The following is a 26,904-nucleotide window of genomic DNA, read 5'->3' as shown; positions in this document are numbered from 1 at the left end:
AAATACAAGGTAAGACTGGAGATCATTTTATTCTTAATCAGAGTTTCCCAACTGAACCCTAAATTAAGAAACTTCTAGTACAAAGCTTTCCAGTTAAAGGATCGCAAATTCAAATTAGTGGAGCCAAAGCTTCAGGTTTTATTTTATTTTTCTTAAAATCGGCTGGTTCAAAGTAATGGTGTTTTTTTAATTATTTATTTTCTCTTTAATTATTATTAATTAATTAAGGAGATATAATCAAGATTTGAGAATCACCTAGAAATGGGGTGGCGTAAACGGACAGCCTAAATCTAGGACTACCTTTCGTTTTGTAAAAGACAAATAAACAAACAGTTACAAAAACCAACTTTTTTTAATCTGACAAAAATCTCGTTAAGATGAGAAAAAGGATATAGCTTTCTGCTATATTCATATATCAAATATCCAGAAATTAATCTTGATCCATTCTTTACTCATCTTGCCTATTTTATTTTTCCACTAGTGGGTTCAATTTTTTTTCTTCTTTTTGAAACAAAAAGATTGATTTTTTCAATCAACATTCACATTTCTTTGAATCTTCTAGTGGGGTTTCCTTTTTCCAATCTTTTTATTGTATTTTTCACTTTATTTTGCTGTTTGGCTTGTGAGGTTTTTTGAAGAATGAACATTTCTTGATTTTTGTTGAAGAGGAAGAAGGAAAAAAAAAAGATGGGCAATTCTTGAATGGATCAATTCTTGTGGATTTATCAGACTCTTCTCTGCTGTAAATTAGGTAAACTCAAACTCCTCAGCTCTGTTTTTGCAGTGATCACTTTTATATAAAGATTACATATTCATATTAAGGTCTATTACCTTCTTTTTTTCCTTTTGTTTTTTTGGTGGGATTTTTTGGGGAGGGGATTGCTTGAAAGTAACTGATATATGGAGGATTTGAGACTTGTCAAGCCTGAAAAATGATGTGAATTTGGATCTCAAATTAGTTTTCTTTACATTTTACATTTTTGAAAATTAATTTTGGATATGATTTTTATTTTAGTACTTTTCATTTTTATTTTGTATAATGTTAGCCTGAGATAGGAAGGTGTCATTGCTTAAGCTTACGGAGGACATGAACAACGATAGGAAGGTGAGGAGGTCGAGGATTAGGGTCGAAGGTTGACAGGTAGCCGCGAGTTTCTCCTAGGCTTACCAGTAGTACAACTGCTATTCTTGTATTTTCTTATTCGTGGTTCTTTATTATTATACGTTGTGTCATTCGCTTCCGTTACCCTATTACATTGTTACTATTGTTTGTTGCTTTATTTTTCACTGTTTCGGGTCTATCAGAAACAACTTTTCTACCATTATAAGGTAGGGGTAAGGTCTGCTTGCACACTAACTTCTCCAGACCCCACTTATGGGATTATTTGGATTTGTTGTTATCGTTGTTGTATAATGTTAGCCTGAGATGAATTTAAATGGCGAATATGGTCAGTGAGCCGACCCGACTTGTTTGAGACTAAGGCGTAGTTGTTGTTTTTCTTGGATGACACTAAATTGATTAAAATACCAAATGGATTATGATTGTGATCATAGATAGAGTTTGAATTGTTGGTTGTAAACTGAATCAGAAGAGTTCATCATTGTCAATCTTTTCTTTTTATGTGTAATCTGCTAAATGATTCTACTATTATCGCAGAAAACGCGTGGTTAATTTCCTAGTTTGATGGCTGAAAGTTTTGTCATGTGTCAACTTGATGTTACTTCTTTGAAAGAAACGTTATGTGTTCAACAACAGCTTCTACAGAAGCTTTACAATGAGTTAGATGAGGAAAGAGAAGCCTCCTCCAGTGCTGCTAGTGAGGCGCTATCGATGATCTTGCGACTCCAAGGAGAAAAAGCCGCGGTAAAAATGGAAGCGGAGCAGTACAAGAGATTGGCCGAGGAGAAAATGTGTCATGCCGAGGAATCATTAGCTATTTTCGAGGATCTTTTCTATCAAAAGGAGATGGAAATAGCTGCCTTGGAATATCAGGTGCAAGCTTATCGGTATAAGCTATTGAGCATGGGGTGTGCAGATCCCGGGGTCGGTGAATTTAAATATCCTGAGAATTTGTTGCAAAGAAATGAGACTTTAGCTGGAGAAATGAATCTCCAAGCTCTTGGAAGGCGTAACTCCGCCCCTCCTATTCCTCTGAAATTTGCTTGTCCGAAGAAGGGTGGTATGGAAATAGATGATTCAAGTTCAGAAAGAGATTCGAATTCGAAAACAGTGGAGGAACAAGTAGGGCAAGAGATGAATGAGCAGCAGTCTGATACGGAGAAGAAGACTGATATTTCCACGACGGGAAGTATCAATTCTTATTGGCAACAAATTCGAAAGTTGGATGAACGAGTGAAAGAGATTACAGGAGTTAGCTATGCGAACTTGAGGAGTGAAACGAGGTCGCCTTCACCACTTTCTCAAAGAAGCATTAAGATAAGCAAATCAGAAAATGAAATGTACCAACCTAAGTTCCAAGGAAGCAAATCAGAAAACGACACACCTGCTGATTCTGGTTGTTCTCCGAATATTCTTGATGTATTCGAAGTACCTCGAGTGGAAAAGAATACTATCGACATTGGGTTGCCTCCTAAACATGACGGCAAGATGATTTTGCATAATGATGAAAGGCTTGACAGACCAGATTCTGCTCAACAAGAGGCAGTAAAACCGTCGCTTAAAGATGAAACTGATTTGCTAAAGAAGTACTTTGTATCTGCGCAGCGTGAGAACAAGTTACGAAGAGCAAGTGAAGCTGCTGCTATTACCTGTCATTTGGCAATATCTCGCCCTACAACCAGCGTATCGGAAACTGGTGAGTTTCATCAGCTCAATCGAACATCTGAGATAGTTGAAGTTGGAAGAGAAGCGACAAGACAAGAAACAGCTCGAGAAGAAGAGCTGAAGTTGCTATATGATATTAAGGAGCAACTAAATTTGATGCACTCTGAAATCCAAAGTTTGAAAACCGACAAGCTCCCCCCTCCAACTGATGAACCATCTTTACTTCCTCTATCAGAGGTACTGCCCTTTCTTCTAATTACAGTTAGCCATCTTCAATCGCATTACTTGTGAAAACGTTAATAACATGCTTACCATTTTGGACAGGCAATGATTCACTTTTGGATCTGACTGATCGATCAAAAACTTCTGAGCGCCAGCATCCAACAGGAAATACCCTTGGTTCTTACATAATCAAGATGCTGCTATTTGTTGACGTTAGTGGTTACTTTGACTTCTGAATAGTGTGTAGTTTTGGTGTTATTGTGTGGTTGTGAAGATATTGATTCTGTTGTAAATTGATCACATAGAGTGTACAGAAATGTATAGCCTGCATCATATCAACTTAGTTGTATCAAGAGAGGAGTGTTTTCACATTTGTTATATCCTGTTTTCTGATTAAGATTTTAATATCAGGTTTTTGTTTTGTATATTTGAAATTCTGATTCGAGTATTGGAATGAAAAAGGGCCCAAGTGGAGCATTATAGTTATTGATGATTCATATTGCCAGTGTCCCTTCAGTGACATCCGATAAAAGTGGAATGATACATAGAAAATTAGCGTGGCCCCTGCACAACGATTCATATAGCTAACCTTGACTAGTTTGGAGTTTGAGGTGTAATTGTTGTTGTTGTGGTATTTGATGCTCTAATTTGCAACGTTAGTCCAAAAAATACATTACTGGTATAACTACTATGTCATTTTTATGCCTTATATCCTTAGCATTTCAGCCCCATACTTCTTTGATCTCCGTTTTTCCTGATGAAAGAAAGTGACACAGGCATGGCGAGGTTTTCTCAAACTTTACAGTCATGACTTGATTTACCATTTTTCTTAATTGAAATTGAGTTGCTGCAGGAAAAAAACTTAGATAGTTCAAGTCTTGATGGAATTCAGCATGTCACTGTAGTGAGCTTTGAAGGGAAGCCTTGGAGCAACGGTCAAGTTGTCTCCGTGTGACCTATAAGTCACGGGTTCGAGTTGTGGAATCAGCCACTGATGCTTGCATTAAGGTAGGCTGCCTAAATCACACTTCCTTGGAATGCGGTCCTTCCCTGAACCCTGCTTGAACGCAAGATGCTTTGTGCACCGGGCTGCTACATATTGTTTTGAGCTTTACTTAATGTCTTCAAAACCATAGTATTACTAGGCTCCAGTACTCAGATTCATAGTATTGCTGCTTTATACATTATGTATTCAGAGTGCAGGTCTCTAAAGGCACTGTCTAACTTGTAATCAAGTGGAAGGTTCCAAGGCAGTGGCGAAGCCACCTTTGTCTCCTCCACTCCTTCGTTGGAAAATTACTGTATAGATAGGTAATTTTTTTTTATATATATATATATATATATATATATATATATATATATATATATATATATTCAACAGGGTAAGGCTGCATATATTAGACCCTTGTGGTCCGGCCCTTTCCCGAATCCGCGCATAGTGGGAGCTTATTGCACCGGGCTACCCTTTTATACTAAATGTTGAGAAAGGGAGCCTTGGAGCAACGGTAAAGTTGTCTCCGTGTGACCTATGGGTCACGGGTTCGAACCGCAGAATCAACCATTGATGCTTGCGTCAAGGTAAACTGCCTACATTACACCCCTTGAGGTGCGATACTTCCCCGAACCCTGCGTGAATGCGGGATGCTTTGTGTATCGCGCTGCCCTTTTTATACTAAATGTAAATCCACTTGGCTTCTTTGTGTGTTTTCTTCTTTATATTTTGAGTCCCCTTAGAAAACATTCTAGCTCCACTACTGTTCCAAAGATGATCGCAATTGCTGAAGATCAACCGATGCTGAAGGCAAGATGAGAGCTGAGGGATATGTTGTATGATATTTCAGTTTCATGTACTGTCTTGGCATGCTGATGTTTATATTGCATTTCATGTGTTTATTGTGCTTTTAGTTTTCAACTGCATTGAGTTATAATATTGGAGCTCAACATTCTGGAGCTGCAATTTCTCTGGAATTCCTAATGATAGAGCAGCTGAGGAATTGAAAGCACCAATGAGTTCTCTGTAATTTTTAGTTATCATATTGTGATAATCAACTAGTCATTGGATTCAAGACAGTAAACAAGGGCGGGTCCAGTGCATTAGTTACGGGTTACCGTGAACCCAGTAATTTTTGTCTAGATTAGGTGTTTGTATTGAAAAATTCATTAAATGTATAAGAATATTTAGCTTGGAACCCAGTCCGTTAATCTAATTATTATTGTATATTAACTTGATATTTCTGTAGGAACTCATAAACTTAAAATTCTAGATCCACATTTGAGTAAACTGGTCACTCATCTTTGTTATTGAGTAGCAAAACAAGGGGAAAAATGCCAAGTATGATTGAATATATACAAATTATTAATTTAAAACACAATAGCTTAAACTGAATGGAAACCTGAACTTATAAGCTTTAAATCTTGGCTCCGCCTCTGATCAGGGGAGGGAGAGGAGAGAAACAGGAAAGGATGCTACGCTACTAATAGAGTGAGCTAGCCTTCAACCCTTCTTTCTCCATCTAAAATTTTAGGCCCTTAGATTTGGTTTCCTAATTACTAACTTTCCCTGTGGTTTATGATATTATGTTTACCTCCCTTATTTTTATTTTATTGTAATGATTTTTTTATTTTTTTATTATCAAGATAAAAAATTAAAATATGACAAATTATCCTTACTAATATTAATATATTATATTTGGCCAATTGTTTTTTAATATTTTCCAGAAACTCATACATACTCACTTGCAGATGGCATTAATTCCATTACCAAAAACCAACACCTTCTTTGTTATTTCGGTTATTGTTTATGCAAATATATTATTGTTAACAAAGTGATAGTGATTATGTATAGCAAAATATTTATTTTGAGAAAATTAGGAGCTTATAATTGCATATTTGCATCTGAATCAGAACTTAAAATGAGTTTGAACTTGCTTTTACATGACTTTTACTGAATTATAATGTTTTAGGAGTAATTCATTTCGTGAAAAATGCTCAAATTTCCAAAGATTTCTCGAATTTAAGTTATACAGTTGTTATAAGAAATTTTTATACCATCATGTCATCTTTACCTGTTGTGCATGTAACACATCTTATTTTCAAGATTACAAATCTCATATTTTAAGGAGGTTTATCTAGAAATATCCTTAAGGCGACTTGATAGCGTACAAAATTCTTTACATTGACGGTGTATATCTCTCTTGCTTGATCGGTTCTATGGAACAACTGACATTTTTTGTTAAGACTTTTGCTTGAGATGCGCTTAATTAAGCCCTGAAATTAGCTGCAGTCAAGGCTACGAGCTCTGTATTGTACTCTTGCTTTGACTAGCAAGCAATTATTGTTAGCAAAGTGATATATTAAATTGCTAAGGAACCGTTAGCAATGAATATGTTAGTGATTGAGCTGTAAATTATCCCAACTTTAGATGAGCTAAAATGAGTTGGGCCAAGATCGGCTAAGTTCAACAAATGAGCGAGTCAATGATAGGAGTGTTGGGAGGATCAAATAGGTTTGGACTCAAATTGCCACTCATAATCTCAACATAGAAATATGCAATGTTTGGTTGCTCTTTTTTGTTTGTCTTATAAATAATACATGCATAAAAATTATGTAGAAAATTGTATATTATTTTATACGGAATAGAATATGGAATAAGAATATGGGTATAAGTTATTATCACGACTCGAAATTCCCACCTTCGAAATAGTGATGGCGCCTAACATTTCACTTGCTAGGCAAGCCAACGTTAGAATATAATTAGCCATTTTAGCAAAATTTTAAATTAATATATACCAAGGAAACAAATGCGGAAATAATATCTGAAATAATCCATAATAATCGCGATATCTAAATACCATCCCAGAACTGGAGTCACAAGTGCACGAGCTTCTAGAATGATACAAATTAGGGTCTGAATAAAATAAAGCTGTCTAAAAGCAAACACACAACTAAAATAAAGTAGACGGGAACTTCAGAACTGCGGACGCTGTGCAATTATACCTCAAGTCTCCTCTAAGTAGCTGAAATCCGAGCAAGTCTATGGTACGCCGCTAGGACCAACTCCGAAATCTGCACAAGAAGTGCAGAGTGTAGTATCAGTACAACCGACCCCATGTACTGGTAAGTACCGAGCCTAACCTTGACGAAGTAGTGACGAGGCTAAGGCATGTCACTTACATTAATCTGTACGCAATAATAATAATAACAATAATAATAGAAGTAAAACAAGTATCTCTTTTCAACAATTGAAGCCAACTCGACAGTCATAACCAATTATTATTTCAATCAGTTTGCGTTGCAGTGTGCAATGGGTGAATGATATGGGTTATATTGTACTTTATGAGTATACGAAAATCGTGGGATGAGTGAGTTGTTATGGGTGAATGATGTAGTGCGCACGGAGTATGAATTTAATAGGTGGTGTTAAAGTAGAGTTACTTCTTTGAGTTTTGTTGTGCTAATGGGGCACGTGTCTTTTGGCCCATTTGGGCGGTGCAATTAAATTTGAGCAAAATGGGTGACTCCCGAGAAAATTTTAGTGGGTGTGAGAATTATATATAGCAATTGAGAAAGTTTTCGGACTTGCGTATGGCTAAAATCTGAGATTTTCGTTTGATGGTTCCTGGACTTGCGGGAATTCTATATGACTATGGATTCTGCACTTTTATATAAGGAAGGTAAAAAGAACAATTTCAAATTCACATAAGGTATTCTCAGAATAAGGTAGTAGTTTTGAAGGTGCTTAAGAAGAGTACAATTGCTTATGGGCCGTAGGGCGTTGTGGTTCTATGCTAAGGTTTGTAGGGTAAGTTGTGGTTAAAGATCATGGTATTTTAGCAAGAAGAAGTATCAATCTGAAGACAAATTCGGAAGGGACTCGGAGAAAATAGGACAACTGGGTAGTAGGTTAGATCAGTATGGTAATGGATATGATCGGTTCTTTGGGTGCTTATGATGTGGGGGTTTTCTACAGGTGCTTTGTGGCAATACACCTGGACTTGGCGACCTGTGTGGCTTGGTCGAGTTAGAGGAATTTAGTCTTAAGGGCTTGATTATGTGCAAATGAATTCCAAAGTATTCTTGATGGTTTCTACCGGTGTGGAGAACGTGTTGTGTATTGTGATTTCCTCCTGAAAAGAAGCAAGAGAAAGGTTTCTAACTAAAATGGTATGTAAATTATTGGCGTTGTATGAGAAGGGAGAGGACTTCAGAAGGCGCATTGTATTTTGACTTACAGATGTATAAATTAGTATTGCGGTACTCACATGGTTGATAGACTGTGATATTCAAATTTTGTCAAGTGGCACGGAAGAACTTTGAAAGTATTTCTCGTGGGATGATCGTGTATGAGAGAGGTGTTAGGCATTCGTGCGGTGGAGATGGAATCAAATATGGTGATTTACGTGTTCTATGAATTTGGAATTTGGGAGTTTCAGGAGTAGATTGTACATGGTTGCGGACTGTGAAGTCATGGCCGAAGCTAGTCATATTATGTATTATGAATTAGTCGCTGTGAATTTTCGGAGGGTTATTTATCTACTGTGGGTGACCAGAGTTGATTTGGGGGTCCATTGATAGGCCCAATTAAGATGTGTATTCTATACCGAGCAGGAATGGTTGGTTCCATACTGCTATTATTGAGGGATGTGCCATTCGGTTGATGTTGAACTTATTCGTGTTCTCAAATGATCTGTGAGTTACTCCTTTATTCTACGAGGAGTTGTGATTAATTGGTTATGTGCACAGATGGTGCGGTTCTATTTGAGCTTTATAGCGGAATTTGAGTGTGATGAGTATTTGGGTATTACATGATCGATAGCGTAATGGTTATGTCCTTTTAGGTTTTGTGTGGTATTTTTGTCAATTGACTCTCCGTCGTTATTAATTTGGAGCAGGGTGGCTCGGGGTATATAATATGAGCCTCGTGTTAGAATCGGGTGATGGTTCTACGGTGTATGATGAATTTTCAGCGTTTCGTTGCAGAGGTACTTGTTAATCTGGCGCGATAGTTCTCTCATTTGAGTCATTTTCCATGACTGGGTACATTTGTATTGCTGCGTATTGGTGCACGGATGGCACGGGATGTGGCTCTGAGTTATATTGATGCGACATGTCTATGGAACAGTTGTGTTTAGTAATATAAGGTCATTGGACCTAGAATGGGTAGTATCAGGTTTGATTTCGGTATATTCCAGAGTATAATATTGAGAGTCGGTTCAGAAAGTGATTATGGTCCTGGTTGGGGAGAGAGAGCTCTGTGACTTGTTGATCTAGTAAGAGGTCATGAAATTTCGCATGTTTCTTTTATTATCAACAGTGTACAAAGATTTTGGGATGAGGTTTGGTTCGATATGGGTTTTATACTAGTATTTGGTTGGTTTTGGAGTAGTCACTGTGGTCAGGAATGGTGCTATGAGTATGTGAGTTGTGTAATATGTTAGGTGATTATGTCCATGGTTATGGTTATGGCTTGATATAACTGGTTCAAACTCATACAGGGTGTAAATGAAAGATTCGTATCTTAAAAGAAATTCTAAAGGTTGGAAATTAAACTCCAAGGTTTATGGGTTAAGGTTAAATTAATGATTTTCAGTTGTATTGTGTAGTCAAGCCTATGTGGAAAAGGGTGACGTGGGTTCACCCCCGAGTACGTGTGAGGTAAGATGGAACAGTGATTTGATGGCTTGGAAACAACTCTTGGCACGTTCGAGGACGAACGCATGTTTAAGTGGAGGAGAATGTAACGATCCGACCGGTCGTTTTGAGTACTACAACCTATTTCCCCATTTACTACTCAAATTGGGCTTTACAGTTGTTGTGTGACTTGCCGGGGCAATTGGTTCGGGTCCGGTGAGGTTTTGGAATGAATTGGAACACTTAGTTCCAAGGTTTAAAGCTTAAGTTAAAATAGTGACCGGATGTCGACTTATGTGTAAACGATCCCAAAATTTAATTATGATGATTCCAATAGCTCCGTATGGTAATTTTGGACTTAGGAGCGTGTCCGAAAAATTATTTGGAGGTTCGTAGTGGAATTAGGCTTGAAATGCCGAAAGTTGAATTTTTGAAAAGTTTGACCGTGAGGTTGACTTTTTGATATCGGGGTCGGAATCCGATTCTGAAAATTTGAATACCCCCGTTATGTCATTTATGACTTGTGTGCAAAATTTGAGGTCAATCGGACGTGAATTGATAGGTTCCGGAGTCGTTTGTAGAAACTAGAAATTTCAAAGTTCATTAGGCTTGAATTAGGGTGTAATTCATGGTTTTAGCGTTGTTTGAGGTGATTTGAGGGTCCGACTAAGTCCATATGATGTTTTAGGACTTATTGGTATATTTGGTTGAGGTTCCGAGGGGCTCGGGTGAGTTTCGGGGGGTTAACGGATCATTTTTGGCCTTGGTGAGATTGCTGATATCTGTTGCTGCATTTTTTTGATTTTCTCTTCGCGTTCGCGAGTGGGACCTCGCGTTCGCGAAGAGTGTTTTCTGAGTGTGAGGTTTTGTTCTTCGCGTTCGTAAAGGGGAGGACACGAACTCAAAGGTATGGTCTGTGTGTGCATCGCGAACGCGTGAGAGGTGTCGCGTTCGCGAAGAGGAATGAGGCGATTGGGGACCCCGAGTTCTTGTTCTACTCGTTCGCGAGGTGGCGTTCGCGTTCGCGAAGGTCTGAGCTGGTAAAGCTTCGCGTTTGCGAAGCCATGATCGCGTTCGTGAAGGGTAAGATTTGCAAAGCTTCGCGTTCGCGAAGCCATGGTCGCATTCGCGTTCGCGAAGAGTTAAATTTGTGGGCAGTCGAGTTGTGCTTCGCGAACGCGAGGGACCTGTCGCGTTCGCGAAGAAGAGAGGCCTGGATAGAAAGTTTAAGTTCAGAAAATTCCATTTTTAATGATTTGGAGCTTGGATTGAGGCGATTTTTGGATGATTTTCAGAGGAAACAACAAGATAAGTGTTCTTAACTCAATATTGGTTAAATTACCCGAATCCATGGTTGTTTTTATCATTTAATTGGTGAATTAAGTTGGAAAAGTTTTAAAACGCTTTTAGTTTAAATTGAGGACTTGAAGGCCGAGTTGTGATCGGATTTGAGTAATTTTGGTATGGTTGGACTCGTGGTTGAATGGGGGTTCGAATTTTGTGATTTTTACCGGATTCCGAGACATGGGCCCCACAAGTGATTTTTGGGGTGCAATTTCGGATTTTTAGAAAATATTAGTATTTTGATATGGAATTAATTTCTATAATTTTTGTAGGCTGAATCAAATTATTTTGACTAGATTTAAGCCGTTTGGAAGTTGATACGCGCATAATGGGATTTCTGGAGCATTGTTTAGCTTGCTCGGCATTGGATTTGGCTTGTTCGAGGTAAGTAACTCTTCTAATATTGGAGTTGAGGGTATGGACCCTGAATATATGTATTTCATTAATTGTTGGGAGGTGACGCATATGCTAGGTGACGGACATGTGGACATGCACTATAGCAATTGTGACGTAATTATTTCTGTGGAAGTTTGTAGTTAAATGATCTTGGCATTTTCCATGTGATTTTTTGAGTTAAAGAAATTGAGCTGAAAAGCATATTAAAAATCATGTTGAGACTATGTGCCGGTATTATTGGGACCCACAAAGGTCATATTGTTGTGAAATAATTATTTTAAAAATAAAAATTTATACTGAGTCATATTCATTTCATTGCATATCATATCTCAGTCTCTGTTGTTATTTATTGATACATCATATCATCATTTTTGGGCTATTCTCATGACATTGTGAGTCCATGAAAGAGAGACTGGAGAGATTAATGACTGAGGGAGGCCGAGGGCCTGATTGTGAGGATATTTTTGGGATCGGGCTGCACGCCACAACATGCCATGTTAGCTTTATATATATTATACTATTGCACGTGAGTTGGCCGTGCGAATCTATATATTATACTATTGCACGTGAGTTGGCTGTGTGGATCCAGATATTATTATAGTACGTGAGTTGGCCGTGCGGATCCAGATATTATTATAGCACGTGAGTTGGCCGTGCGGATACAAATATTATTATAGCACGTGAGTTGTCCGTGCGGATCCAAATATGATATTATAGCACGTGAGTTGTTTGTGCAGCACGTGAGTTGGCCGTGCTTATAGCGCTTGGGCTATAGGAGCCCCTCATGAGTCTGTATACCCCTAGTGAGCGCAGTCAACTATAAACAGGGATCGGGATGCACGTCGCAACATGTATTGTATAGCGCTGAGTGATTGAGTGTGCTGAGCACAGTGAGAGAGAATGCGAGACAATGAGATTGAGTACTCTGAGACTGTGAGTACATGAGTGCAATCTCTGAGATACATTGCATTTACATGCACACATGACATATATGCATAGAGATGTGTTTTCCTCATGCTGTACGGTATCACATTATTCATGATTTTTCACACATGTTGACAGATGGGCATAGTGATGCATTTGTTTTACACTGGTTATCTGAGAAAGAAAATGAGATATTTTATTTACTATTGAAACGATTTTTGGGAGAATTACTGTTCTCAAATTATTCATATTTTTGGCAACTTCGGCAAACGATTTGGATTTTCACTGATGTATTTGAAAGGAAGAACTATTATTTTTAAAATCATGATTCGGCTGAGCATTTTTATCTCTGTGTTTCTTCTGGTACTATTTGCTTTATATTGTTATGGACTGTTGTGGACTAGTGATTTTGGACCCGACCTTGGTAGAAACTCGTCACTACTTTCAACCTACGGCTAGATTTGTTACTTGCTCAGTACATGGGGTCGGTTGTACTGATACTATACTTCTGCACATTGCATGCAGATGTTGACTGATGTTGTTGCTGTGCTCGATGGTTGCGGGATTTGAAGATGTACCTGCGTTCCTGTTGTAGCTGCCTCTTGTTCATGGTAGCCTTAAATTATAAAAGCTCTGTTTATGTACTATTCAAACAGACTATGTATTTATTTCATTTTCGCTTTGTATACTCTATTTTTAGATGCTCATGATTTGTACTACCAGTTCTTGGGAATTATATAAGATTAGGATCTTTATTCACTTGAATCGCTTTAATAATTATTATTGAAATTGGTTAGTTGGTAATTGGCTTACCTAACGGATTGGGTTAGGTGCCATCACAACTAGTTGAATTTTGGATCGTGACAAAAAAGAAAAAGGAAAGTTGCACATAACAAATCAAGTTATATTCATCTTTAACTTTAAACATATTAAAAGTGAACTCACACGGTCTTTGTGATAAAAAAATAGATGAATGAATATTGGTAACAGAAAATAAGACGAAGTTACTAATTATTATGGAATAAATGGTTAGTTATCTTACAAATCATCCGCGAAGTAGGTATGGTTTCCTAGTATCCATCCATGTTTGTCGTAGCATAAAGTTAGTTGATTCATTTTTTATTTTTTGGTTATGATGATTTATCAAAACTTTTCAATTGTAGATTTAAACCAAACAACATGGAGAAATGACTTTTGACGGGACAAACTTACATATTTTTCTAGCCTTTTATCATTATTGATATTTGGTGTTGCTTTTATTTTAATTGGAGCTTTTGAATTTATTGCGTGTTTGAGTGACATAAGCTACATTCATAAAGATACGCATTCTTCAAAGAATAAGTTCGAGCTCTATCATACGTAGCTTCTTTTGCTTTTGCTTGTTCAAGCGAAAGTTGTTGCTTCTTTTCCTTATCATTCCTTTCCCTTTTCCTGATTTGGAATAGTTTGTCTCTCTGTTTTCCTTGGCTCTACTGAAAATATTTAGAAACAATTACGCGACACATCAAATATATATACTGTATTTACTATTTGTCGCTATATTTGAATATTATAGCAAATTCATGAAATAAGAAATTAATTATTTTGAACTGAAACAAGAGACAATTGGTTAGCGCTCGCTTAGTTAGCAGATGTCTTGAGTTCGGCTCTCCACAAGAGCATTTTATTTTTCTGCATTTCTGTATTTTACCTTGGGTGTATTTATTGTGTAATCGATACGAATACGGTCGATACATGTTGCATCCTGTGATGACCCAAAATGTCATCTTTAAATTTAATAATTATTTCTATGTTCTGAGACTTCGAAAAGTACTATTTATCATTCCTCGACTTGCGTGCGCAGTCCGTATAATTTTTCGAAAAGTTTTTATATGAAAAATTGATTAAAATGTGAAATAGAGCTTTAAAACTCAATTAAGTTGACTTTGGTCAACATTTTGAGAAAACAGACCCGGATCAGTATTTTGACAATTCTGGTAGATCCGTATCGTGATTTGGGACTTGCGCATATGCCCGGAATTTAATTTGGGGGTCCCTAGCTCAAATTATGGTCATTTAGCGAAAACTAGAAATTTAAAGGCTAAAGATTTTCAAAGTTTGACCACAGATTTCACTTTTTGATATAAGAGTCAGAATTCGATTCTGGAAATTTGAATAGGTCCGTTATGTCATTTATGACTTGTGTGCAAATTTTGAGGTCGATCGAACTGGATTTGATAGGTTTTGGCATCGAATGTTGAAGTTAAAAATTTTAAGTTCCTTAAGCTTGAATTGGAGTATGATTCATGGTTTTAGCGTTGTTTGATGTGATTTGAGGTCTCGACTAAGTTCGTATGATGTTTTAGGACTTGCTGGTGTATTTGCTTGAGGTCCCAGGGGCCTCAGGTGGATTCCGGATGCTTAACGAATCAAAATTTGGACCTTAAGAAAAAATCTGAAATTTTGGCCTTCTGGTGTAATCGCACCTGCAGATTTTAGACCGCAGAAGCGGAAACCGCAGATGCGGTCAAGTGTCCGCAGATGCGAAAAGGCCTGGACAGAACCTATGAAATCGTAAGTTAACCATTTTTACTCATTTTTGAGTTTTGATTCTCGGATTTAAGCGATTCCAAAGGAATTTTTCACGACTTTGAGTTGGGTAAGTCTTCTATAACCAAGAATGAATATATTTCATAAATACATGTCTATATTCATCATTTATTTCGGATTTAGATGGAAGAAATTGAAAGTTTTGTAAAACTTTCCAAAAAACGAAAATTTAAGATTTGAAGGTCCATTTGACATCGGAATTTGATTATTTTTGTATGGTTGGACTCGTATCGGAATGGGTGTTCGGATTTCGTAAGTTTTGCTGGAATTCGAGATGTGGATCCCATTGTTGAGTTTTGAGATGAATTTCGGATTTTAATCCGAAAATTTAGTAAATTCATATGGAATTAATTCCTACGGTCTGTATTGAGTATATTGAATTGTTTATGACTAGATTTGAGGATTTCGAACACGAATTCGCGAGGCAAAGTTTATTGAAATCTTGAATTTGGTTGCAAAGCGAGGTAAGTATCGTGGTTAATCTTGACTTGAGAGAGTAGAACCCTTGAATGATTTGTTATATGAAATTCATATGAACGACGTATAGGCGAGGTGACGAGTATCTATACGTCATCAAATTAATTGTTGCATAATTATTTGAAATCATAAAATATTTTAAGACATGAATTAATTATTATATTAATTATTTCTCTCATATTCCTTGCTCAATATTATGCCTTGAATCCATGCTATAATTGCTACATGTTTATTTCACTTATGCGATTTAATTGCTACTTGACATGTAGTATATTAGAAATTAAATTGCCTATTTTCTCCTCGATTTCCATAATTAATTGCTACTTGTCATTACTTGTCCCTAAATAATTTATAAATATTGTATGCATTGTTGCCTAATAATTTCTTACTGAATGTGGTATTTATTGGAGTATTTTATTATATTAAGAGTTTCTAAGTTTATATTGTTGGAGCGGGTTGTACGCCGCAACAGAAATAAAAAGGAATATATTGGGCGATCGGGTTGCACGCCGCAATAAATTATATTTTAAATTTATATTGTTGGAGCGGGTTACACGCCACAACGGAAATGAAAAGGAATATATTGGGGGATCAGGTTGCACGCCGCAATAAATTATATTGTTGGAGTGGGTTGCACACCGCAACAGAAATTGATTGAAATAATAATTGGTTATGACTGTCGAGTAATAATAATTGGTTATGACTGTCGAGTTGGCTTCAACTGTTGAAATGAGTTACCTGTTTTATTTCTATTATTGTTGTTATTACTATTATTGCGTACAGGTTAATGTAAGTGACCTGCCTTAACCTCGTCACTACTTCGTTGAGGTTAGGCTCGGCACTTACTGGGTACATGGGGTCGGTTGTACTCATACTACACTCTGCACTTCTTGTGTAGATACCGGAGTTGGTCCTAGCGGCGTATAGTAGATTTGCTGGGATTCAGCTATTCGCAGGAGACTTGAGGTATAACTGCATGGCGTTCATAGTTCTGAAATCCCTTATACTTTATTTTAGCTGTGTGCTTTATTTCAGACAGCTTAATTTTATTCAGACCCTTGTTTGTATTATTCTAGAAGTTCGTACACTTGTGACACCAGTTCTGGGATGGTATTTAGACATTGCGATTATTATGGATTATTCACTTTATTTCAGACTTTATTTTTGCATTTATTTCTTTATTATTAATTAATTCAAAATTGTGTTAAAATAGCTAATTATATTCTAACGCTGGCTTGTCTAGTAAGTGAAATGTTAGGCGCCATCACGATCCCGAAGGTAGGAATTTTGGGTCGTGACAAGTTGGTATCAGAGCACTAGGTTACCTAGGCCTCACGAGTCATGAGCAAGCTTAGTAGAGTCTGAAGGATCGGTACGGAGACATCTGTACTTATCTTCTAGAGGTTACAGAGTTTAAAAATAATTCCACTTCTTTCATTCCTTATCGTATGACATTGATTTAGCTTGAAACATATATCTCGTATTCCTTTGTATCCACTGGTGTATGACATTGTGCACTCGGTATCAGTTGTGCATCGACGGTTCGTGATGCCGCATATGGACTACGATGGAGCCAGAGATGCTCAAACATTGCCTCAACGTGTGGTTCCGACTGAAGATGCGGACGTATTGAGAGATCACCTAGTGAATCATGTGGAGGGGGGGTGCAAAGGACCTTGGCATATGGTTGATTTATACGAGATGCGAAGGTTAATATTGTGGATCATCAGACGTTGTGACCTATGACTTCGCGCCGAGTGGGGGAGTCCACTATCAATGGATGGATTGCGGAGTCATGTGTTATATCAGTTTTGACTTGAAATATCTATATGTGGTACTGAAAGGTTTCCCAAAATTTACACATATTTAAGGCTTGAGATTTTGTAGAGGATAAGGTTGGGACTTGCGGTATGTCCGCCTCCTTAATAATCCTATACTTCAGTACTAAAGGAGTTAGAGAAACAACCTTAAATTTACAGAAGGTCTACTCAGCGTGGATGTCACGATTACGGATTTTGGGGTGCTTTGGAGGAAGTACAGTGGTTGACGAGATTCTGGACTATGTGGTTCGTGCCAAGATTTGTCTGTATGAAGGTCTATTTTTGTGATCGTTGTGTATAAATAGGGGGTAAGGGTTACCCCAAAGAAGAATCGAAGAGTATGTTAAGAAATGAGTTAGCTCAGCAGTGTTGAGTCAGCATAACAAAAGAAGAAATTGGCCTTGGGAGAAATAATTTTCCACCGGTATTCATGGAAAGCCTATGAAGAGGGCAGACCAACCAATGCAACATTGCCCACTTGGCCCAGTTCTCAGAAACGCTTTTGAAAGAGTTTGTTTCTCAGACTCTCCATAATACGTGGTGCATAGGGTTTGAACGATTGCGTCAGGTCACCATGACAGTGTCAGAATATGCCATCAGGTTCAATAAGTTATCCCGTCATACTCCATCTTTGGTTCCTACAGCCAGAGAGCGAGTCCACAGACTCATTAAAGGACTCAATTATGATCGTAAAAGTTTGTACGACTCGGGGGCTATAGACTGATACTTCATTTCTGCTAGTGGTAGAAATTGCCAAGATATTAGAACGTGATCGGGGTGAGGAAAAAGGAAACTAAGGAGACCAAGAGGTCTCGAGGTTCTGGAGGATTCAGTGGATTCTACTCTGCAAGTATGAATCATTGTAGTGGGGGCTCGGGCAGTCGGCCAGCCCAGTTCGCACATCGTATTAATCGGGGTACTCCAGTAAGTTCTTTTAATGCACCACCGACATGAGTTTCCTACAATGGTTATTCCAGTTATCTGGCACAGACTCAGTATGAGCATCCAAACCCGCAAAGGGGTTGTTATGAATGCGGTGATACTAGGCACATCATAAGAAAATTGTCCCAGACTTGGGAGAGACATATTTCATCAAAGCACTCAGGCTACGTGCCCCATTGTAGTTACTACACGACCAGTTAGGGGTGGAGGACAGACGGGTAGAGGGCGTCCTAGAGGTGGAGGCCCAGCCGTTGATATTTTTTTATGGTATGGCTGAGGTCGCTACATCCGATGGTGTCGTTATAGGTATGACCTCGATTTAATATAACGGAATAATTTCCTTAAATTGATTCGGTTCTGAGTATCGAGACGAGTCCTCCTATTGTGCCCCACTTATGAGTGAGCTTCATAGTTCTATAATCTACTTATGTGTTTACTCCTGTTGGGAGATTCTATGGAGATAACTACGCCTATCATTCCGTGTTTGTCACTAATAAGAGCTGTGAGGCTAAATGTGGCTTTCTGTTACTCATTTTGGTAAGTTTTGATGTAATTTTCGGATAATTAATTACAAATTATGAATTATATGCCCTACCGGTGTGGGGTTCATTATGTGTTGTGATTTTGTTTCATGGAGATTATTTAAAAGAAGAAAATGGAAAGTTTCTATTGGCACAATATGCATATTACTTGTGATTCAAAACTGAAGACGAGATACTCGCATTTTAATATAAATTGATGTGTTTAAACCGGGTTACGAGCTGTGGTGGAAGTTATATAAGGACGAGATCCTTGTGATTAAAATTCTTGTGTTTAAGTCCTCCCTTGTGAAATTAAATTTGTACTATAGTACTAATAGGGAGTCATGCATGTTAGGCTTATTTGAAAATTCTTATATGAAATTCTCTGTGCCTACTTGCCAAATTCGTCCTGTAATTATTGAGTTTTAACCTACGAGATAGGTGCCCGCCCAGGTGGCGTTAAATGTGACTCATTAATTCGGGTAAATAATTATGAGGTCTTCATGCCTCGCATCTCGTTATCAGTATTGTGAAGGTTTGAAACGAGATTTTTGTTAACATGAAGTTAATTGACGATTCTGTAATTGATTATGAACAACTATTAAGACCAGATTGACTCAGAAGGGTGCTCTGTTAAGGTGGACCTAAGAGTATGAGGAGAGCTTTCAAAAGCTCAAGACAGCTTTGACTACAGCCCCAGTATTGGTATTAATTACACGTTCGAGGTCTTACACGGTGTATTGTGATGCATCTCGTATTGGACTTGGTGCAGTATTAATGCAAGATGGCAGAGTGATTGCTTATGCATCGCGGCAATTGAAAGTCCATAAGAAGAATTATCTTATTCATGACTTAGAATTGGCAGCCATTGTTCATGCGCTGAAGATTTGTAGACACTACCTCTACGGCGTGTCATGTGAACTATTCACAGATCATCATAGTCTACAGTATCTATTCAGACAAAAAGATCCTAATTTGAGGCAATGAAGATGGTTGGAGCTGTTGAAAGACTATGATATCACCATTTTGTATCACCTTGAAAATGCCAATATGGTGGCCGATTCTTTGAGTAGAAAGGCTGTGAGTATGGGCAGCCTTGAGTATATTCCAGTTGGTGAGAGGCCGCTAGCTGTAGATGTTTAGACTTTGGGTAATCAGTTTGTGAGGTTAGATGTTTCAGAGCCCAGTTGGGTTCTAGCTTGTACACTCGCTCGATCTTCTTTATATGAGCATATCAGAGAGAGACAATATGATGATCCTCATTTGCTTGTCCTTAAGGACATGGTGCGGCACGGTGGTGCCAAGAAGGTTGCTGTGGGAGATGATGGAGTTTTGCGGATGCAAGGTCGTATATGTGTTCCTAATATGGATGGGCTTCGTGAATTAATTCTTGAAGAGGCCCACAGTTCTCGGTATTCTATTCATCCGTGTGCCGCCAAAATGTATCAAGATTTGCGGCAACATTATTGGTGGAGGAGAATGAAGAAGGATATAGTTGCATTTGTAGCTCGGTGTCTGAATTGTCAGCAAGTTAAGTACTAGCATCAGAGACCTGGTAGTTTGCTTCAGAAGTTAGAAGTTTCTGAGTGGAAGTGGGAGCGTATCACTATGGATTTTGTTGTTGGGCTACCACGAAGTCAGAGAAAGTTTGATGCAGTATGGGTCATTGTGGATAGGTTGACAAAGTCAGCATATTTCATTTCAGTGGCAGTTACCTATTCTTGATAGCGGTTTGCAGAAATTTACATTCGTGAGATTGTCCGCCTTGACGGTGTGCCCGTATCTATTATTTCAGATCGAGGTACATAGTTTACCTCGCACTTCTGGAGGGCTGTACAACGTGAGTTAAGCACGCGGGTTGAGTTGAGTACTTCATTTCATCCACAGACAAACGGACAGTCAGAGCGCACTATACAAATATTGGAAGATATGCTTCGCGTTTGTGTTATAGACTTTGGAGGTTCTTGGGATCAGTTCTTGCCACTTGCGGAGTTTGCCGAAAATAATAGCTACCGGTCAAGCATTCAAATGGCTCCATATGAGGCATTATACGGAATGTGATGCCGTTCGCCAGTTGGCTGGTTTGAACCGGGAGAGGCTCGATTGTTGGGTACCGATTTGGTACATGATGCCTTGGATAAAGTAAAAATTATTCAGGATCGACTTCGCACAGCTCAGTCTAGGCAAAAGAGTTATGCTGAGCGTAAAGTTCGTGATGTTGCCTTCATGGTTGGAGAAAGAGTATTGCTCCGGGTTTTACCTATGAAAGGTGTAATGAGGTTCAGAAAGAAGGGCAAGTTGAGCCCTAGGTATATAGGACCCTTCGAAATTCTTGAAAGGGTGGGCGAAGTAGCCTACAGGCTTCCATTACCACCTAGTTTATCAGCGGTTCATCCGGTGTTCCATGTGTCTATGCTCCAGAAATATCATGGTGATCCGTCCCATGTGTTAGATTTCAGCTCAGTCTAATTGGACAAGGATTTGACATATGAAGAGGAGCCGATAGCTATGCTAGCACGTCAGGTCCTACAGTTTGGTCTAAGAGTTATCCTTCAGTTCGGGTGCAATGGAGAGGTCAATCAATTGAGACAGCTACCTGGGAGTCCGAGTCGGACATGCGAAGTAAATATCCACACCTTTTCACCAGCTCAGGTACTTTTCTAATTCCGTTCGAGGACAAACGTTTGTTTTAGAGGTGGAGAATGTGATGACCCAAAAGGTCATCTTTAAATTTAATAATTATTTCTGTGTTATGAGACTTCAAAAAGCACTATTTATTATTCCTCGACTTGCGTGCGCAGTCCGTATAATTTTTCGGAAAGTTTTTATATGAAAATTGATTAAAATGTGAAATAGAGCTTTAAAACTCAATTAACTTGACTTTGGTCAATATTTTGAGAAAAAGGACCCAGATCAGTATTTTGACAGTTTTAGTAGATCCGTATCATGATTTGGGACCTGGGCGTATGCCCAGAATTTAATTTGGAGGTCCCTAGCTCAAGTTATGGCCATTTAACAAAAACTAAAAATTTAAAGGCTAAAGATTTCCAAAGTTTGACCACTAATTTGACTTTTTGATATCGGGGTCAGAATTTGATTCTGGAAATTTGAATAGGTCTGTTATGTCATTTATGACTTGTGTGCAAAATTTGAGGTCTATCGAACTGGATTTCGTAGGTTTCGACATCGAATGTAGAAGTTAAAAATTCTTAAGTTCCCTAAGCTTGAATTGGAGTATGATTCATGGTTTTAGCATTGTTTGATGTGATTTGAGGTCTCGACTAAGTTTGTATGATATTTTAGGACTTGTTGGTGTAATTGGTTGAGGTCCCGGGGGCCTCGGGTGGATTCCGGATGGTTAACGGATCAAAATTTGGACTTAAGGAAAAATCTGAAATTTTGGCCTTCTGGTGTAATCACACCTGCGGATTTTAGACCGCAGAAGCGGAAACCGCATATGCGGTCAAGTGTCCGCTGAAGCGGAAACCGCAGATGCGTTCAAGTGTCCACAGAAACGGAAACCGCACATGCGGTCAAGTGTCCGCAGATGCGAAAAGGCCTGGACAGAACCCATAAAATCTGAAGTAACCATTTTTACTCATTTTTGAGTTTTGAGTCTCGGATTTAAGCGATTTCAAAGGGATTTTTTACGACTTTGAATTGGGTAAGTGTTATATAACTAAGAGTGATTATATTTCATAAATCCATATCTATATTTATCAATTATTTCGGATTTAGATGGAAGAAATTCAATTTTTTGTAAAACTTTTCAAAAAACGAAAATTTAAGATTTGAAGGTCCATTTGACATCGAAATTTGATAATTTTTATATGGTTGGACTTGTATCGGAATGGGTGTTCGGATTTCGTAAGTTTTTCCGGATTCGAGACGTGGGCCCCACTATTATTTTTGAGATAAATTTTGGATTTTAATCCGAAAAATTAGTAAATTCATATAGAATTAATGCGTACGATCTGTATTGAGTATATTGAATTATTTATGACTAGATTTTAGGATTTCGGACATTAATTCGCGAGGCAAAGGTTTATTGGAATCTTGAATTTGGTTGCAAAGCGATGTAAGTGCCGTGGTTAATCTTAACTTAAGGGAGTAGAACCCTTGAATGATTTGTTATATGAAATTCATGTGAACGACGTATAGGCGAGGTGACGAGTGTCTATACGTCATAAATTAGTTGTTGCATAATTATTTGAAATCATAAATTATTTTAAGACATGAATTAATTATTATATTAATTATTTCTCTCATATTCCTTGCTCAATATTATGCCTTGAATCCATGCTATAATTGTTACATGTTTATTTGACTTATGTGATTTAATTGCTACATGACATGTAGTATATTAGAAATTAAATTGCCTATTTTCTCCTTAATTTCCATAATTAATTGCTACTTGTCATTACTTGTCACTAAATAATTTATAAATATTGTGTATATTGTTGCCTAATAATATTTTACTGAATGTGGTATTTATTGGAGTATTTTATTTATTTAAGAGTTTTTAAGTTTATATTGTTGGAGCGGGTTGCACGTCACAACAAAGATGAAAAAGAATATATTGGGGGATCGGGTTGGACGCCGCAATAGATTATATTTTAAGTTTATATTGTTGGAGCGGGTTGCACGCCGCAACAGAAATGAAAAGGAATATATTTGGGGATCGTGTTGCACACCGCAACAGATTATATATTTGAAGAATTATATTGTTGGAGTGGATTGCATGCCGCAACGGAAATTGATTGAAATAATAATTGGTTATGATTGCCGAGTATTAATAATTGGTTATGACTGTCGAGTAATAATAATTGGTTATGACTGCCGAGTAATAATAATTGGCTATGACTGTCAAGTTGGCTTCAACTGTTGAAATGAGGTACCTGTTTTATTTCTATAATTGTTGTTATTACTATTATTGTGTACATGTTAATGTAAGTGACCTGCCTTAGCCTCGTCTTTACTTCGTCGAGGTTAGGATCGGCACTTACTGGGTACATGGGGTCGGTTGTAATCATACTACACTTTGCACTTCTTGTGCAGATACCGGAGTTGGTCCCAACGACGTATAGTAGATTTGCTCGGATTCATCAATTCGCAGGAGACGTGAGGTATAACTGCATGGCATTCGCAGTTCTGAAGTCCCCTTCTACTTTATTGTTGTCGTGTGCTTTCTTTCAGACAGCTTAATTTTATTCAAACCCTTGTTTGTATTATTCTAGAAGTTCGTGCACTTGTGATACCAGTTCTGGGATGGTATTTAGACATCGCGATTATTATGGATTATTCACTTTATTTCAGTCTTTATTTCTGCATTTGTTTCTTTGTTATTAATTAATTCAAAATTGTGTTAAAATGACTAATTATATTCTAATGTTGGCTTGCCTAGCAAGTGAAATGTTAGGCGCCATCACGGTTTCGAAGGTGAAAATTTCGGGTCGTGACACATCCTTTGTATACACCTTTGTATTTTGCCTTATAGTTGATACATGTTGTATTTGTTTGCGCAACTTTATTTCAACGAAACACAATTGCGCGAACGAATACAGTTAAATACAATTGCGCGAACGAATACAGTTGACACAGATTGTATTCGTTGCGCGTTTGAATACAAATGATACAAGCTAATAACGATTGAACAATAGCTATAAATAGTAATTAGGCAAACTATAGTTACTGCTTAACTCTTTTGGATCATAGCTAGAGTTTTTCTCCCAAAATTATGAATCTATGAAAAGACGTCAGAAAATATTTTAAAATGATTGGTTCTTATTGTTTTTTTTTCTCACTATTGTGGAAACTGTGTGAATGATTGAAGAAACCCTAACAATGATGTTTCCAAATTTTCCACTAAAATCTCTCAAAATCAGTATTATGCTTCAAATTTAAGCATCAACAATCGTTTCTTAGTTGATTTACATCACAAATATAATCGTTTCTTCAACTCTTCCAAAATCAATTTTAAATTTTCCACTCAAATCTTCCAAAGTCAGTATTATGCTTCTAAGTTTTAGCTCCAAAAATCGTTTCTTGGTTGATTTCAATCGAAAACAACCATGTTGATAGAGTTTTCAGATTCGCAATTCTTCACCTCCCAAAAAAAGTTATTTTCTTCACTTTTAACACCCAACATAAAAAACTAATCTATTTTCAGTAGTAACCAAGCATTCAAATCACTTTAAGCATTCAATCTCCAACTCTCACAAACTTGTGTTTTAAATCTTCTTTAACAATAAAGTTCGAGTTTGAACAGTGAGCAAATGTTACGTTGATTGTTTTTTTTTCCTCAAACTTTTCTAATATGTAAAAGTCAAATGCCAAATGTATAGAAGTAAAATCGAGCTCATGGCGCATCCTAGCCTCCGATATGGTAAGCCAGGCTCGAGATATGGCAATCAAGGACTGAAGATCGACCCCAAGTCCCACCGGGCTAGAACTCGGGGGCATGACGCTTGCCTTCGAGAATGCCGAGGCCGTGGTCCCGGAATCGGTCCTAGCCTCGAACGACTTCGAAGAAACATTATCAGCATGGCTAACGGAAGACCGAAATATCAGTGACCGACTGGATATTATGGCGAGGATCTCGGCATGTGTCAATAAAGAACCGACAATCAGTGAATCAGGAGATTTTTTACCTTTTATAGAATTGTACTTAAAGTAAGACTCCTCTACTATGTAAAGGGGGTCTGATAATTCGTTAAACACATTGTAACACGCATTCCAAGGCAATATATCATTATTTTTTCTGTTATTAATTCTTTTGCTTTCGTTCTTCAGTGCTTGTTGTTACGAGCCTGGATCGAGGTCAAATATTTTACTAAGGCTTAAAACGTCTTCCTCTTATGGTTTGAGCTTACTTCATCCTTATTTATTTAATTTGTCTTTATTTACTTCTTTGTGTCAAATAAATTCGCATTTTCTTAAAACCACCTATAAATTTAATTGTTATCCGATTTTGAGGGTAAACAGTTTGGCGCCTACCGTGGGGCTGAGAATAATAGTGACTATTTGATACAAACTTCTATAACACATACTACTTTTCACTTGTTATTTGGAGTGTCTCTAATTTTAGGTTAAAGCTCAAAATGTCAAACTCCCTGTCAGTACCTCTACATGTTGACGATGGGTCCAATCATCACGATGAAAATAACAACATAGTGTCTAGTGGCGAGGTACCACCTGTTGATCCCATCGGAATTCCGGTCGCTGGCCCGATTGACGCCAACTCACATATGGCAATCAACGCAAATCTGCCTACCGATCCCGAGAATAGCATCTGTGGTGAAGCCCGTTTAGCAGCCTAAAATACACAAGACATTGGAGGGGACGGGATCAATTTAAGGGTGATCTTCAAAATATTACAGGCTCAACAGGCGGCGATAGCCCAGTTACAGAACCAAAGCCGCGCGCTGAGCAGAGTTGAACCCGATCCATCCCGGGAAGTCACCCGCAGAACGAACCGGTCGCAGAGAGGTCGAATAAAAATAAATCAGGGACCAACCCCGAGATCATAAAGATGCTCTAGGAAATGACAAAACGGGTAGAATCAGGAGAGAAGAAAATAGAAGCTAATCACAAAAAAGGTGGAAACCTACAATTCCAGGGTCGACCAAATCCCAGGAGCACCGCCGATATTAAAAGGCCTCGATTCCAAGAAGTTCGTTCAAAATTCTTTCCCTCCTAGCGCGGCTCCAAAGCCGATCCCTAAGAAGTTCTGCATGCCCGAAATTCCTAAGTACAACGGAACGACCGACCCAAATAAGCATGCGACCTCCTATACATATGCCATTAAAGGGAAGGACATGGAGGATGATGAGATCGAGTCTGTCTTGATGAAAACGTTCGGGGAGACCCTATCAAAAGGAGCATGATACAATATCACAACTTACCTCCTAATTCTATTGACTCGTTCGCTATGCTTGAAGATTCCTTCGTAAAAGCACACGCTGAGGCTATCAAGGTCGAGACCAGGAAGTCAGACCTTTTCAATGTAAAACAGAAGGATAATGAGATGCTCAGAGAGTTCGTGTCCCGGTTTCAAATTGAACGGATGGACCTGCCGCCGGTCGCTGATGATTGGGCAGTTCAGGCTTTCACCCAAGGACACAATATTCGAAGCTCTTTGGCTTCACAACAGTAGAAACAAAACTTAGTGGAATATTCGGCTGTCACTTGGGCCGATGTCCATAATCGGTATCAATTGAAGATCAGGGTCAAAGATGATCAGCTTGGGGCCCCT

At 38.1% G+C, this 26,904-nt stretch overlaps 1 protein-coding gene and 1 non-coding gene across 2 annotated transcripts; both read left to right on the top strand.

Moving 5' to 3' along the window:
• The first annotated feature begins 264 nt into the window (after positions 1 to 264).
• LOC104118840 (uncharacterized) lies at positions 265 to 3,493 on the top strand. Its single transcript, XM_009630208.4, has 3 exons — positions 265 to 751; positions 1,658 to 3,022; positions 3,110 to 3,493. Exons 2-3 carry the CDS (start codon positions 1,685 to 1,687, stop codon positions 3,131 to 3,133), a joined length of 1,362 nt encoding a protein of 453 aa, XP_009628503.1. The 5' UTR covers positions 265 to 751; positions 1,658 to 1,684; the 3' UTR covers positions 3,134 to 3,493.
• A 21-nt stretch (positions 3,494 to 3,514) lies between these two features.
• Positions 3,515 to 3,617, top strand: LOC117273100 (U6 spliceosomal RNA). The gene has a single exon (XR_004503061.1). It is a non-coding gene; the product is annotated as a U6 spliceosomal RNA (small nuclear RNA).
• Positions 3,618 to 26,904: the final 23,287 nt, after the last annotated feature.

The sequence above is a fragment of the Nicotiana tomentosiformis genome, chromosome 11 (genome assembly GCF_000390325.3).
Source record: "Nicotiana tomentosiformis chromosome 11, ASM39032v3, whole genome shotgun sequence".
NCBI lineage: Eukaryota > Viridiplantae > Streptophyta > Magnoliopsida > Solanales > Solanaceae > Nicotiana > Nicotiana tomentosiformis.
Note: the sequence above shows the minus strand (reverse complement) of the source record. Positions and strands in the feature narration are given on the sequence as shown.

Bases quoted from the DNA above. Each gene is read 5' to 3' on its own strand.
- LOC104118840 (XM_009630208.4), top strand. From the start codon at position 1,685: ATGGCTGAAAGTTTTGTCATGTGTCAACTTGATGTTACTTCTTTGAAA. The intron at 3,023-3,109 runs GTACTGCCCTTT...CATTTTGGACAG, and splicing joins CTTTACTTCCTCTATCAGAG to GCAATGATTCACTTTTGGAT.